General features: G+C 49.7%; 1 protein-coding gene across 1 annotated transcript in view; it reads left to right on the top strand.

The window, feature by feature from the left end:
• Positions 1-11,405: 11,405 nt before the first annotated feature.
• The window catches only part of IMPA2 (inositol monophosphatase 2), a 50,613-nt gene continuing 46,411 nt past the window's right edge, over positions 11,406-15,607 (top strand). The window contains exon 1 of the mRNA XM_512020.7: positions 11,406-11,714. Within this exon, the coding sequence (XP_512020.2) occupies positions 11,619-11,714 (96 nt within the window). The 5' untranslated portion in view covers positions 11,406-11,618. The remainder of the gene's footprint in view (positions 11,715-15,607) is intronic.

The following is a 15,607-nucleotide window of genomic DNA, read 5'->3' as shown; positions in this document are numbered from 1 at the left end:
GTCAGCCTCCTGAGTAGCTGGGGTTACAGGCATGCGCCATCATACCTGGCTAATTTTGTATTTTTAGTAGAGACGGGGTTTCTCCATATTGGTCAGGCTGGTCTTGAACTCCCAACCTCAGGTGATCCGCCCACCTCGGCCTCCCAAAGTGCTGGGATTACAGGTGTGAGCCACCACGCCCGGCCTCACAGCAACGGAAATTCGTAATGAGATTCTGTATTCACCAGCTTTCTTCAATCAGCTATATATTTCTGAAAGATATGTGGCAAATTTCTGCTCTCTCTCTCCTGTCCTCCACACAGACACACACACACAGCATTTTCTATTTTTAAGTTCAGATCAGATTTTTAAAAGTTATGTTGCCTTGATGAAAATATGAGTGTTTTTGATAGCTGCCATGAATTCCATTTTATTTATTTATTTATTTATTTATTTAATTTATTTATTTAATTTTTTGAGACAGGGTCTCACTCTGTTGCCCAGGCTGGAGTGCAGTGGTGTGATCACAACTCACTGCAGCCTCAACCTCCTGGGCTCAAGTAATCTTCCTGCCTCAGCCTCCAGTGTAACTGGGACTACAGGCGTGTACCATGCCCGGCTAATATTTTTGAATTTTTGTAGAGACAGGGTCTCAGTTTGTTGCCCTAGCTGTTCTCAAACTCCTGGGTTCAAGCAACGCTCCTGCCTCGGCCTCCCAAAGTGCTGAGATTACAGGCATGAGCCACGATGCCCAGCCAAGAAGAAGTATTTTAAACAAAGAAGGATAAATTAAAAATGGTGAAGGAAGCCTGGGAGGGCTGAGCGCATTAACTGCCCCCTTTCTGCAGTTGCCAAAATGACCTGGAAAAGAAAGTGCAGGCATTAACACTTCCAAAAAAGGGTGTTTGTGTAATGAAGACACAAAGTTTTGAGATAAATCTCCTTGAGTCATGTTGGTCTTTGTTCCACTCACTTCATAATGTCAAGCGTGTTGATAAGTGGATCAAATGCAGCACAGTCTCACTGTGTTTTCTTCTCAAATGTTATCTAGTAACTTCGTAGCATTTTTGTATGCATCATCATACACATTTGTCCCAGGGGCAATTTTCTCCTTTTTTATCTGTAGTAAAACATACCAAAACTGGACGCAATAACATAACAAACCTTTTTAGGTTTGAAAACAACAACAACAACAAAAACCTTTGCAAATGGAACATAAGCTTTTGATTAAACAAAAAAAAGCAGGTAAATATTTGCCTGAAAACAGTCATTTAAAAAATTTTTTTTATTTTGAGACAGAGCCACCCAGGATGGCGTGCAATGGTGCAATCTCTCTGCTCACTGCAAACTCTGTCTCCTGGGTTCAAGCGATTCTCCTGCCTCAGCCTCCTGAATAGCTGGGATTACAGGCACATGCCGTCATGTTTGGCTACTTTTTGTATTACTATTATTTTTTTCTTTTTTTGAGGTGGAGTCTTGCTCTGTCTCCCAGGCTGGGGTGCAGTGGCGCAATCTCGGCTCACTGTAGCCTTCGCCTCCCGGGTTCAAGCGATTCTTCTGCCTCAGCCTCCTGAGTAGCTGGGACTACAGGCGCCCGCCACCATGCCCGGCTAATTTTTGTATTTTTAGTAGAGATGGGGGTTTTGCCATGTTGGCCAGGCTAGTCTCGGACTCCTGATCTAAACTGATCCACCTGCCTCGGCCTCCCAAAGTACTGGGATTACAGGTGTGACCCACTGTGCCCGGCCTACTTTTTGATGTTTAATAGAGACGGGGTTTCACCATGTTGGCCAGGCTGATCTCGAACTCCTGACCTCAAGTGATCTGCCAGCCTCGGCCTCCCAAAGTGCTGGGATTACAGGTATGAGCCACCATGCCAGGACAAAGAATCCAGTTTTAAAACACGAGCGGGCAGAGCCGGGGACTGTGGTGCATTCCTGTGATCCCAAATACTGTGGAGGCTGAGGTAAGAGGATCCTTTGAGCCTAGCAGTTCAAGACCAGCCTGGGAAACATATGGCGACTCTGTCTCCAAAAACCAAAAATCAACCAAAACAAAACAAACAAAACAAAACAGGCAGGCAGGAGAATTTGTCAGTATATTTCCACCTCCATTTATATTCAATCCCAGGAACCTTCCTCATGCAGGCAGTGAGATTTGAGGCGTAAATTACCCTGAAAGTGGGAGTGGGGTTGGCATTTTTCTTAAGAACTGGGAACAAAGCATTTCTCCATGGGTTAATGCTGACAAACGAAATAATGCAATTGAAAAAGAAATAATACGGATACGGCAGGGGGTATATGTACTTTCCCCTTAATTTTGCCGCGAACTTAAAACTATAGGAAAAAAAATAGATACGCTGCAGCAGAGCCTGTGTCTCTCCTCCGCCCCGTAGACGGAAGTGCAGAGGGGCTGGAGGGACGAGGCTAGAGCGCGGCAAAGCAGGCGGGAGAACTAGATCCCAGTCCGGGAGAACATCCAGGCCCACGCGCACTCCCCTCCTGCAGAGGCAAAGGTGAGGGTGAGGGTTGTGCCAGAAGGTGACTTTTCCTGGAAACGTTTAGGGCCCGGGCCCCATTCCTGCGGGTCTTGGGTACAGGCAAGCTCCTGGTTTCCTTCCTCAGGACACCTGCATCGGGGGAGTGGCGCGGCAGCCGAAGAGAGAATGTCCAGGCCCAGCGGTGCGCAGCCTCCCCGGACCTACGGCTGCGGCGCCCCAGGGAGTGTGGCAAGCCCAGGGGCCCCTTGGACAGAAGAGACTAGCACGATCGCGGACCAGTGTGTCAGGGGCCACTCAGGAGAGGCCAGCAGAACTGGGCCAAAACAGGAACGTCCAGTCTCAGCATCCGCAGGGGCAGGACACAGCAGGGACTGAGGTGCAGGGACCTGCGAGGAAAAAGAGGAATTGACTGCATTTTATTTTATTTGTTGAGGCAGAGTCTCGCTCTGTCGCCCAGGCTGGAGTGCAGAGTGCATTGGCTCTATCTCTGCTCATGCAACCTCCGCCTCCCGGTTTCAAGTGATTCTCATACCTCAGCCTCCAGAGTAGCTGCGATTACAGGCGTGCCCGGCTAATCTTTTTTTTTTTTTTGTAGACGGAGTTTCCCTTTTGTTGCCCAGGCTGCAGTGCAATGGCGTGATCTCAGCTCACTGCACCTCCGCCTCCCAGGTTCAAGCAATTCTCCCGCCTTAACCACCAAAATACCTGGGATTACAGGCATGTGCCACCACACCCGGCTAATTTTGTATTTTTAGTAGAGATGGGGTTTCACCATGTTGGTCAAGCTGGTCTTGAACTCTTGACCTCAGGTGATCCGCCCACCTCGGCCTCCCAAAGTGCTGGGATTACAGGCATGAACCACTGTGCCTGACCTAATTTTTGTATTTTTAGTAGAGATGAGGTTTCACTGTGTTTGCCAGACTGGTTTCGGACTCCTGGCCTCAAGTGATCCACCCACCTCAGCCTCCCAAAGTGCTGGGATCACAGGCGTAAACCATCTTGCAGGCCTGCATTGAGTGAATTTTAAACCTGAAATGTCTAAAAAATCACTAACACATCTTGAGTTGTCTGGAAGTAAGTAGGTTGAGTTTTCTGCTATCAGGCAGGAAGGGAGCTGAGAAAAGGAAGTTTGGTTGTGGGTAAATGAAGACAGTTACAGGTTGTACAATTGAGTGTGGATTACAAAATACCATCTGCTGGGCTAGCATCGTTAATTTCAACTCAAGTGTCGTGGAGAATTTCAGGTGCATGGGATTAGAGATACTGGAAATTCGGCTAGGCATGGTGGCTCACACCTGTAATCCCAGCACTTTGAGAGGCTGAGGTGGCCAATCAGGAGGTCAAGAGATCAAGACCAACCTGGCCAACATGGTGAAACCCCACCTCTACTAAACATACAAAAGATTAGCTGGGTGTGGTGACGCACACCTGTAGTTCCAGCTACTCAGGAGGCTGAGGCAGGAGAATCGCTTGAACCTGGGAGGTGGAGGTTGTAGTGAGCTGAGATCATGCCACTGCACTCCAGCCTGGTGACAGAGCAAGACTCCGTCTCAAAAAAAAAAAAAAAAGGCTGGGCGCGGTGGCTCATACTTGTAATCCTAGCACTTTGGGAGGCCGAGGCAGGCGGATCACGAGGTCAGGAGATCGAGACCACGGTGAAACCCTGTCTCTACTGAAAATACAAAAAATAAAAAATTAGCCGGGCATGGTGGCGGGCGCCTGTAGTCCCAGCTACTCGGGAGGCTGAGGCAGGAGAGTGGCGTGAACCCAGAAGGCAGAGCTTGCAGTGAGCCGAGATCAAGCCACTGCACTCCAGCCTGGGCAACAGAGCAAGACTCCGTCTCAAAAAAAAAAAAAAAAAAGAAAAATACTGGAAATTCTCTTTTAGGACCAAGGCCTTGCAGGATAGGGTTTTTAACAGATGGAAGGTATCACCAATTGTTGAAGTACAATTTCGTAGTCTCCAGGATCTATGAATGTGGGATCCACAGGCATAGAATCCCCATAAGGAGTGGCTGAAGTGCAGAGCAAAGAAGAAATGCGAATCCCAAAAAAGTTTGCAAAGTTTTCAAAGCCAGAGTATACCATGTGAATTCTCAGGGAGTATCTGGTACTGTGTTACACTCAGAAGGAGGAGGAATGACCAGCACATTAACCCCTTTCTCAGTGGAAAATAATGACTTGGGAGGATTTTCCAGAGTAGAAAAAAAGGCATCTCTGGTTATATAGTGGAAATAAATAAGTAGAAATAACCCTGCAGATTTTTTTTTATATCTATCGCTTAGCAAAGACTCCCAGAATTGCTCATGGTTGTGGGGCTGTGCACAGTGTTGGGGGATATTTAAATGCAGAGCATTTCTTGTAATCATCTATCTGACTTAGTTTAGTGAAAAGTTGTGGCGCTGGCTGACTCCAGTTATTGCATAAGTGACCCTGAGCAGTTTGGCTGGGTTGGGGAGTAGGAGGGTTGGCACTGATTTTCGGTTCCTAGAGTGCTCTGCACTCCTTGCTGCCTTCTTCAAGGCCTCTAGGCTGAGAAGAGTGCCTCGTAACCCCTAATGTGCTGATGCCCAAGACAAACCTCCTTGGGTCCAGCTGTATCAGTTTGCTGTGGCTGTGTAACAAAACACCACAGACTAAGCAGCTTAAAAACAGAAATGCACTTTCTTGCAATTCTGGAGGCTGAAAGTCCAACATCAAGGTGTCAGCAGGCTGGATAAAGATAATGTGGGAGGCCAGGCAGGGTGGTTGACAGGCGTGGTAGCTCATGCCTCCCAGCACTTTGGAAGGCCAAGGCAGGAGGATTACTTGAGCCCAGGAGTTCAAAACCAGCCTGGGCAACATAGCAAGACCTTGTCTCTAGAAAAAATGAAAAAAATTAGCCAGGTGTGATGACATGTAGTCTCAGCCACTTGGGAAGCTGAGGCAGGAGGACCACTTGAATCTGGGAGGTGGTAGGTTGAGGCTTCATTGAGCCATCGTCTTGCTGCAGCACTCTAGCCTGGGTGACGCAGGAGACCTTGTCTCAAAAAAAAATAAATAAATAAAATAAAATGTGGTACATATATACCATGGAATACTAAACAGCCATAAAAAGAAGGAAATCATGTCCTTTGCAGCAACATGGATGCAGCTGGAGGCCATTATCCTAAGTAAATTAACACAGGAACAGAAAAACAAATGCTGCATGTTCACACTTATAAGTGGGAGCTAAATATTGGGTACTCACGGACACAAAGATAGGAACAACAGACACTGGGGATTCCAAAAGGAAGGAGGGTGGAGGGGGTCAAGTGTTGAAAAACTACCTATTAGGTACTATGTTTGCTGCTTGCGTTACAGGATCATTAGAAGCCCAAACATCAGCATCACACAGTATACCCTTTTAACAAATCTGCACATGTACCCTTTGCATCTAAAATTTTAAAAAAATGATTTGTCAGCAGGGTTGGTGTCTTCTGAGGCCTTTCTCCTTAGCTTGCAATGGCCACCTTCTCACTGGTCCTCACGTGGCCTTCCCACTGTGTGCATGCACTCCTGGTGTGTTTTTCTGTGTCCAAATTCCCTCTTTTCGTAAGAACACCAGTCAGATTAGGGCCAACCCTGATGAACCCAATTTAACTTAACTACCTCTTTAAAGCCTCTATCTCCAAATATAGGCACATTCTGAGATTCAAAATTCAGTATATAAATTTGGGAGCAGGGAGTGGGGTGGTCAATTTTCCACACTTCGGTTTAAGGATGGTCAGACATTATTCTCGACCAACTTCTAGGGATTTAGATGAGCTAAAACAAAAAAGCTCCTCAAATGTCCAAGTCAGCATGTCTTGGCCCTGGAGAATAAGATTAGACTTTTTTTTTTTTTGAGACGGAGTCTTGCTCTGTTGCCCAGGCTGGAGTACAATGGCACAGTCTCAGTTCACTGCAACCTCCGCCTCCCAGGTTCAAGCGATGCTCCTGACTCAGCCTCTGGAGTAGCTGGGGTTACAGGCGCCTGCCACCATGCCTGGCTAAGTTTTGCATTTTTATAGACACAGGATTTCACCATGTTGGCCAGGCTGGTCTCGAACTGCTGACCTCGTGATCCACAAGCCTCAGTCTCCCAAAGTGCTGGGATAACAGGCGTGAGCCACCTCACCGGCCGAGATAAGATCAGATTTCAAGGTAACCTGGGGAAGCTGGAGAAGTGGATGGAAGAAAAGAACACTACCTGACATTTTGTTTATTTAGACTCTGCTTTCTTCCATAAAGAACATGAGGGGAGGGAACTCCCAGATTAATAAGGACATAAAGTCTGTCCTGACTGTCCTTTCACCTTCTCACTGCCACTGCCCTGGCTTCTTGGGCCCTGACCCAGGCACTGTGCATGTGGCCTTCTGGTGACCAGAGCCTCACCAGAAGGACTGTGCCCTAGGGTGGGGGGTGGGGAGGGGTAGTTAAGATACAGTTTTTCAAGGCAGAGTGCAGTACGCTAGGGGCGTAAGGAAAGTTCATGTGGCTTCCAGGGCCTCTAAAGGAGACAGTGTGCAGACTGTGGTGGAGGCCAGCTGGGGAAGAGTATTTTACATCTCCACAGAGAGTCATCATTGACTCATGAGTGATACACATTATTCATTAGAAAAAGCGGATTTCTGCCGGGTGTGGTGGCTGACTTCTGTAATCCTAGCACTCTGGGAGGCCAAGGCAGGGTGGGGAAGGAGTGGGGATCTTTTGAGCCCAGGAGTTCGAGACCAGCCTGAGTAACAAGGATGACACCCCATCTCTTCCAAAAAAAATAATGAAAATTAGCTGGGTAATTTAGGAGTCTTCCTAAGAATATAATAAATATATGTCTTTTTTCTTAGGCAGCAGATGGTGGCCAGCTGTTCTCTTATTACTGACGACCAAACATGAAGAAAAAAAATTGTAGTAAGGGGGCTTATAATAAATATAAGACAGAACTTAATAAACTAAATCTGGATTTTTATACACACAAACGAACATGGGCGGCTCTGGATAATTATCAAATTATCCAAGCCAAAATAGCTTCTCCATTATCTACGTAACAAAACATTATTTATGTGGATTGAATTGTACAAATAATTGTCTAATATTTTGGGTCTCTGAGTAGACAATCTGGGTGGTCAATGATACAGATTGAGGGCCCTTCAAGGAATATTTTAGAATGGGAAAAGGGTTGATGCTCTTTGCCATTTGACTGGGGGCATTTCTACTGAGATGCAGGTGATATTGATCACATTTGTAGATCCACGATTCTTTGACCAGGATTTGGGCCCATTACAGTAAAATCGTAACAATTTTTGCTTAATGTTTGAAATCAACTTTTAATTGCAAAAATAATGCACTCTTTCCTCTAAATTTTCTTTTCTTTCTTTCTTCTTTTTTTTTTTTTTCCCCGAGAAGGAGTCTCGCTCTGTCACCCAGGCTGCAGTGCAGTGGCGCAATCTCGGCTCACTGCAAGCTCAGCCTCCGGGGTTCACGCCATTCTCCTGCCTCAGCCTCCCGAGTAGCTGGGACTACAGGCGCCCTCCACCACGCCCAGCTAATTTTTTGTATTTTTAGTAGAGACGGGGTTTCACTGTGTTAGCCAGGATGGTCCTGATCTCCTGACCTCGGGATCCGCCCGCCTCGGCCTCCCAAAGTGCTGGGATTACAGGCTTGAGCCACCGCGCCCGGCCACTTCCCTCTACATTTTCTTTCTTTCTTTTTTTTTGATACGGAGTCTCGCTCTGTAGCCCAGGCTGGAGTGCAGTGGCGCAATCTCCGCTCACTGCAAGCTCCGCCTCCCGGGTTCACGCCATTCTCCTGCGTCAGCCTCCCCCGCAGCTGGGGACTACAGGCACACGCTGCCACGCCCGGCTAATTTTTGTATTTTTAGTAGAGACGGGGTTTCACTGTGTTAGCCAGGATGGTCTCGATCTCCTGACCTTCTGATCCGCCCACCTCGGCCTCCCAAAGTGCTGGGATTACAGGCGTGAGCCACCGCGCCCGGCCATTTTTTTGTATTTTTAGTACAGACAGGGTTTCACCATGTTAACCAGGATGGTCTCCATCTCCTGACGTCGTGATCCGCCTACCTTTGTCTCCCAAAGTGTTGGGATTACAGGCGTGAGCCACCGCGCTTGGCCTATTTTTAGAGATAGAGTCTTGCTCCTGTCACCCAGGCTGGAGTGCAGTGGTGCAATCTTGGCTCACTGCTACCTTGGCCTCCAGGGTTCAAGCAATTCTCCTGCCTCAGCCTCCCTAGCAGGTGGGATTACAGGCGTGCACCACCATGCCCAGCTAATTTTTTATTTTTAGTGGAGAAGGGGTTTCACCATGTTGGCCAGGCTGGTCTTGAACTCCTGACCTCAGATGATCCTCCTACCTCGGCCTCCGAAAGTTCTGGGATTACAGCCGTGAGCCACCACACCTGGCCGAACAGATATTTATTAAACACCTATTGGGTGCCAAGCGGTATGCTGATTGGTTGAGGCTACCCACCCTGGTGCATAAATGACCAGTCTTTAATAATAATAGCAAACACATACGTTCCAAGCACAAGTACATTAACCCATACAATGGTTACAAAGACCACTTTACAGTTGAAGAAACAGGCAAAAACGGTTATTTTTAACTTGCTCAAATCCACACAATAAGGAAGAAGAGAGGCCAATATTTTAATTTAGGAAACCTGGCTGCTTCAAAGCCTCATGCTGTTAAAAACCACACTACGCTGCCTTAAGATATGTCATTTCGGAAAGAAAGTTAACTCTCTTTCCAGATGTTTAGATAAGCTGGGATCTATAATGAAAGTTTATCTAAAGATATAACTGAGCTTCCAGATGGGGTGATAGTACCAGGAGCACAGGGAGAGGTGTTCAGAAAGGAGAACTGGGAAGAGGCGGAAGAGACATTTTGCCACTTCTTAACTTTGTTTGCTTGGTGTTGGAAGCCGCTAATGAAAACCTGTCATGAAAATCAACAAGAGAATGCATTTCTTTTAAAGTAACGCATTCACAGCACAATCTTAAGTGCATTCTGAAGTCCTGCTGTCTTTTTTTTTTTTTTTTGAGACGGAGTCTCACTCTGTCGCCAGGCTGGAGCGCAGTGGCGCCATCTCGGCTCACTGCAACCTCAGCCTCCCAGGTTCAAGGGATTCTCCTGTCTCAGCCTCCCGACTAGCTGCGATTACAGACACCTGCCATCACGCCCAGCTAATTTTTGTATTTTTAGTAGAGACGGGGGTTTCACCTTGTTGGTCAGGCTGGTCTCGATCTCTTGACCTCGTGATCCGCCCGCCTCGGCATCCCAAAGTGCTGGGATTACAGGCGTGAGCCACCGCACCCGGCCTCTGTTTTAAACATCATAAAAACATAAGAACCCAAAAAAGATGGAGGGGAGTGCGCCCTTAGCTGCCCCAAACTGGCGTGGTGGGAGGCAGGGCAATTGGTCTAGTTTTCTGAGCCGTAGGATTAGGGCTCTGGGTGAGGCCAGAGTCCCTAAAGTTGTACCCATATCTGCGTGTTTGTATTTCCTGTTTGTAATTCCTCCTGTTTGTATTTTTTGTCTCTTATACGGTACACTTAAAGTTTCTCCACAAGGTGTTTCAACATAAAGTACTCAAAAACTAAAAACGTTTAATTTCATTATTAGGTTAAGTGTGTAAAAAATGCCCCATCAAGGTTCTTGTACAAACTCCCATTATTCTCCCAGACTCCGAAGTGGCACTCCAGAATAATTTTACGTGGGTTAGCATCTTTTATAAAACGGGCAGGCAGAGCGGCTTATGAAATTAACCTTGGAAACCACGCGGCCACTCTTTCGGGAAATGCCTCCTATTTATGTTTACATGGGCCAGCAAGAGAATCCAAGGTTGGAAAGGTCATTCCTCACTACAGAGGTTCATCGCAATCACAGTTCCGTCTCCAAATTCGAGTTTTGGGTGTGAAGAGTTTATAAAGCCCAGCAGCTGTCCTCGCAGTGTTTGGGGTTAGCGGAGGGAGAGCTTGTTTGCGACCAAACTTGCCGCGCGGGGCGGCCGCTTGCAGGAACACTGCGGCCTTGTGCGCTCGGCGGTCTGAGCTCCTGCGAGGCCGAGAACTACGCCTGGCGCCCAGCGGCCTCCGCGAACAAAAAGCGACCGGTCGGAAGGTGCTGGCCCAGCCGCCCCTGGCGCTCGAGCCCGAATCCGGCCACAGACCATGAAGGGACGCCCGGCGCCACGTGCGCGGGGATCCGCGGACGGGACGCTCCCCGGCACCTCCGGGGCTGGGCCGGCACCGCACGGGTCCACCCAGACAGTAGCTGCCCCGGGCCCCCAAAACAGCCGCTCCTAGCTCCTCCCTCCCAGCTCCGCGGTGGCCCAAGCCGCCCTCCGCGCGCTTGACCCAGCACAGTACGGAGCTCTGCACGAGCCGGGGGTGGGGCCTGTCTCAAAGCGCGGTGGTGGGGCGAGGCTTGGACACGGGCCGGGCTCAACTTCAGGGAGGCGGGGCTCGAGGCTCAGAGGAGTTGGACTTGGAGCCCGCTCCGCGCGCTGCGGGGCGGGGCACGGCGGAGCAGGGTTGGGTCCGCCCCGAGCGGGGAGGGTGATGCTGCACCACAGGGGCGGGGCTGGAGGTAAAACGCGGAGCGGAGAGGGACGAGGCTCGGCACTGATTTGTGTTCAGGGCTAGCCCAGAGGGGCGGGGCCAGGTATGGGGCGCAGCCGGGAGCGGGAGGGGCGGTGCAGGACCGGGCCGGGCACGGCGCGGGAAGAGGCCAGGAGCAGCAACGGGTGCGGGGCGGGGCCGGGAGCGTCAAGGGGCGGGGAAGAGGGGGGAATGGGCGGGGCCGAGCTCTGCGAGGGGCGGGGTGGGGAATGCGAGCGGGGCCGGACGCGGGAGCAGGGAGCTGGGCGGGGAGCGGGGCGGGGAGCTGGGCCGGGCTCGGCACGGGGCGGGGCGGAGGGCGGGGAGCGGAAAGCAGGACGCGCGGCTCCCGCGGCCCGCTGGCTGCCCTTCCCGCCAGCGCAGGTGTGGGACGGGCGGCGGACTAGGTGCAGAGCTGCGGGAGCAGGCACAGGGAGTGTGGAGCCTGGCGGCGGGACGGCGGGATCCGGTGGGAGCCGGAGTCCGGCCGAGGGGGGCTGGAGGTGGAGGGGCCCGGCGAGGCCGCGATGAAGCCGAGCGGCGAGGACCAGGCGGCGCCGGCGGCCGGCCCCTGGGAGGAGTGCTTCCAGGCGGCCGTGCAGCTGGCGCTGCGGGCAGGACAGGTGAGCGCCACGGCTGGGCTCGGAACTCCGGGCGGAGCAGAAGCTCGTGGGCCTTGGGAGCCGCCTGGAGTAGCGGGGTCCTGGCGCGCAGCCGGCGGGCGCCCAGGGTCCGCACCCGAGGGCGCGGGGCGCGGAGCGGTGAAAGGAGCCTTTGTGCTGGTGTCCTGGACACACCTCCCGCGCCCTTCTCCAACCCCCGGAGCCCTGGCGGCGAGCCCCTCTGCTTTGGAGTTCAGCTGCTAACGTGACCTTTGCGTTTGAGTGAGTGGTCAGAATGTAGAAATCTCTCCAGGGCTAGCGTAAGGGGCTGTTGATTTTTAAGGACCTATGAATGGATTCAGCTCGCGGTAGGAAGCCCGGGGCTAAGCCCCAGCCGCGTGGGGATCTGGCTGGGCTGCCGTTTGATTGTCCTGGCTGCAGCATCCTCAACCCAAACTTTGACCCACACCCTGAAAGTGGCTCAGCTCCGCGACGGCCACGGACTCAGAGTTCAGGAGGAACTTGTTACACTGCCCGGAAGGATGAAAACCGAGCCGCAGAGCTACCGAAAACCAGCGAGCAGAGTTTAAAATGGAGTGCAGTTCCTCTCTTCTCTTTTTCATTTTTGTGATTGTTCCTTCCACTTTCCTCAGTACCTTTAGCAGTGCCTGACACACCGACAGTACTGGTAGGCAAGCGAGTGTTGGTTCTCCCAGGACTGTAAGATGGCTTACTCCATGTTTGTCTCTTAGGATGTGGTTGTGGGCCCGGCGCAGTGGCTCACGCCTGTAATCCCAGCACTTTGGGAGGCCGAGGCGGGTGGACCACTTGAGGTCAGGAGTTCGAGACCAGCCTGACCAACATGGTGAAACCCCGTCTCTACTGAAAATACAAAATTAGCTGGGCATGGTGGCGCGTGCCTTAGTTCCAGCTATTTGGGAGGTTGAGGCAGGAGAATCACTTGAACCTGGGAGGCGGAGGTTGCAGTGAGCTGAGATCGCGCCATCGCACACCAGCCTGGGCAACAAGAGCAAAACTCCGTCTCAAAAAAAAAAAAAAAAGAGTGATTGTTTTCGGGGATTTGAGAGACAGGAGGTGTGCTGAGAGCAGATTGGCCTTTTATATTCAAACAACATTTGTTTTCTTTTTTGAGGTCTGACAGTCCGAAAATGCTCTACCAGTTTCCCTAGATGTTAAAATCGGACTGTTATCAATCTTAAATTTGAAGTGAGTCGTCATAAAGTGGATAGTGCTTTACCTTGGTGCAAATCCTCTAATCCTGTTTAAAAATTAATCTGCAATACTAAGTAGACTCATTTTTTGTTGAAGGGCCTTCCTTCCCTTTGTGGTTTTAAGGACCCAAGCCTCAGACCTTAAAGAATGAATGAATTTAAAAGAGTGTTGTGAAACTCCACCCTTTGACCTTTCCCTCCTGTAGGAAAAGGAGGACCCTAAACCTTCCTGCAAGGCAGATGAAGCTTGTAGCTTCAGTGCAAGCGTTCTTCCTGGAAAGCAGCGCTGCTGTGTGCATGGAACACGAGTTCTCCTTCCATCCTTCCCTGCCTCCCAGCTTTCCTTCCAGAGCAAGCATCAGCCAGATATTTAGGAACTTTTAGGTTCTACCGTAAAACTTTTCTTCCTTGAGGCAGTGAAAAGCCAGCTTAGGATTCAGACATTGCTGTGTAAACCCTGGCGAGCTAAGTTAGGAGTTTCTGTGGTTTTCAAATTTAGATCCTTGAAGAAACAGAAGATTTTAAAATTTTATGTTATTATTTAACAAATGTGCATAAAGAGCTTGCAATAGACAGGAACAGTTCTAAGGCTCCTATGACTTTTAACTTAAGAGATATTTTATGTTTTTGCAACTTGCCAACAACAAAAAAAGCTTTTTTTAAACGCTGGAGAGGGTTGCAATAAAGATGCTGCCATTAGGAGTCTGGTCAGGAAGCCCGGGCCGCCGGGGCTCCCCCTCAGGCATTATGCTGATGCTTCCTGCCTGCCGGGCAGTGCTGAGGGAATGGCCTGAAGGTCTGCTGCTGGGACAAACAGAAGCCACACAAGGTCATCGGAACCTGTGTAAAGAGGGACAGATTGTCTCCTAATGCAATCGGGGGCTGACTGGAGAAAACATATCCTTTAGCCAGATGACCTGGTTCGGGGTGTAAAGGTCGTGAGTGGTGATCCTTTTGGAGTTCTCCTTAGTGAAGAGCATGTTGGCAAAGTCACAGGGGCCCCAGATGCTCACCCTTCACTAGCACCCAGCATTCTACCGCTCTGTTGTTCGCTGCTCTCAGCTGCCCCTGAGATGGAGTCTGTGTTCTAGATGCGGAAAGGTGAGGGAGCCGAAGGAGAGACCTTCCAAGAGATAAAGGTGCACTGTCCTTTCTCTCTTAGACACTGGTTCCGCTCAAGGTGGCCCTGGAGAAACTGCTTCCATTTCCCCTCTGCCCCAGTCCTGGCAGGCTTCCCTGTCCCAGGCTCCCAATTCCCTCACCTGCCCCCCTCCATGCTTCTGTGCCACTCTTCCTTCCGTGACCCTGGGGATCATCCCTGCCCTCCTAGTTCCAGCCACCCACACTGTGACGGGAGCCTCCTCCCTGGCTGTTGGGCTTTTGGGGAGGGCGTGACCACAGCCCCACCCCAAGTACAGATGACAGTATTCACTGATGTGGATGGTTGTCATCTTTTGTGTGATGTGTGAACAGAAGTATTGTAGACAGCTCTGCCTTTCAAATCCCCCCGTGGAGCTGAACCAGCTTCTGTTGGGCCAGAAACTTAGACAATTTAGGGGGCCCTCTTTAAGAAAATACAAAATTTGCCAGACGTGGTGGCTCAAGCCTGTAATCCCAGCACTTTGGGAGGCTGAGGCTTGTGGATCACCTGAGGTCAGGAATTTGAGACCAATATAGTGAAACCCCATCTCTACTAAAAATACAAAAATTGTGGCCGGGTGCAGTGGCTCACGCCTGTAATCCCAGCACTTTGGGAGGCCGAGGCGGGCAGATCACAAGGTCAGGAGATCAAGACCATCCTGGCTAACACGGTGAAACCTCGTCTCTACTAAAAATACAAAAAATTAGCTGGGCGTGGTGGCGGGCGCCTGTAGTCCCAGCTACTCGGGAGGCTGAGGCAGGAGAATGGCGTGAACCCGGGAGGCGGAGTTTGCAGTGCGTAGAGATCGTGCCACTGCACTCCAGCCTGAGCGACAGAGCAAGACTCCATCTCAAAAAAAAAAAAAATACAAAAATCAGTCGAGCATGGTGGCACACGCCTGTAATTCCTGCTACTAAGGAGGCTGAGGCAGGAGAATCCCTAGAACCTGGGATGTGGAGGATGCAGTGGTGAGCCTAGGTTGCACCACTGCACTCCAGCCTGGGTGATGAGAGCAAAACTCTGTCTCAAAAAAAAAAAAAAAAAAAGAGAAAATACAAAATTACAAATTCAAACTTAGATATAAAAGTTATTTAGAATAAGAACAATCACATCTATAAATTTCTAAGATGCTAAGAAATACTGCAAATATCACGAAATACACAAAAATAATTCTTTCAGTGCTTCTCATACTTCCGTAATACTTTTTGCCCTTTTTCTGGCTTCATACTGTTTGCATCTTTTGAATGACAATGATTTTGTAATATTTTATATGGGGAGAATAGAAAGATAAATTCAGCATTTCCTGTTGCTTGGCTGATTGAAATTTATTACTGATAATTTAGAAAATTTAGGCTTCAAACTTGTTACTGGTAACAATTGGCTTATAAATTTTTAGGATGTCATCAAATTGAGAACCTTCTATGAATTTTTTTATACATTACTTGTAAGTGAGTCTGTTTTTCACAGACTTGCTTCTGGCTCTGTGCAGTTGAAATCTGGTTTATTTTTGTGATCCACACATTTTCAGTGCCGGTGCCTGT

The sequence above is a fragment of the Pan troglodytes genome, chromosome 17 (assembly GCF_028858775.2).
Source record: "Pan troglodytes isolate AG18354 chromosome 17, NHGRI_mPanTro3-v2.0_pri, whole genome shotgun sequence".
Classification (NCBI taxonomy): domain Eukaryota; kingdom Metazoa; phylum Chordata; class Mammalia; order Primates; family Hominidae; genus Pan; species Pan troglodytes.
The sequence above is the reverse complement of the archived record's forward strand: the minus strand, read 5'-3'. Positions and strand labels throughout refer to the sequence as shown.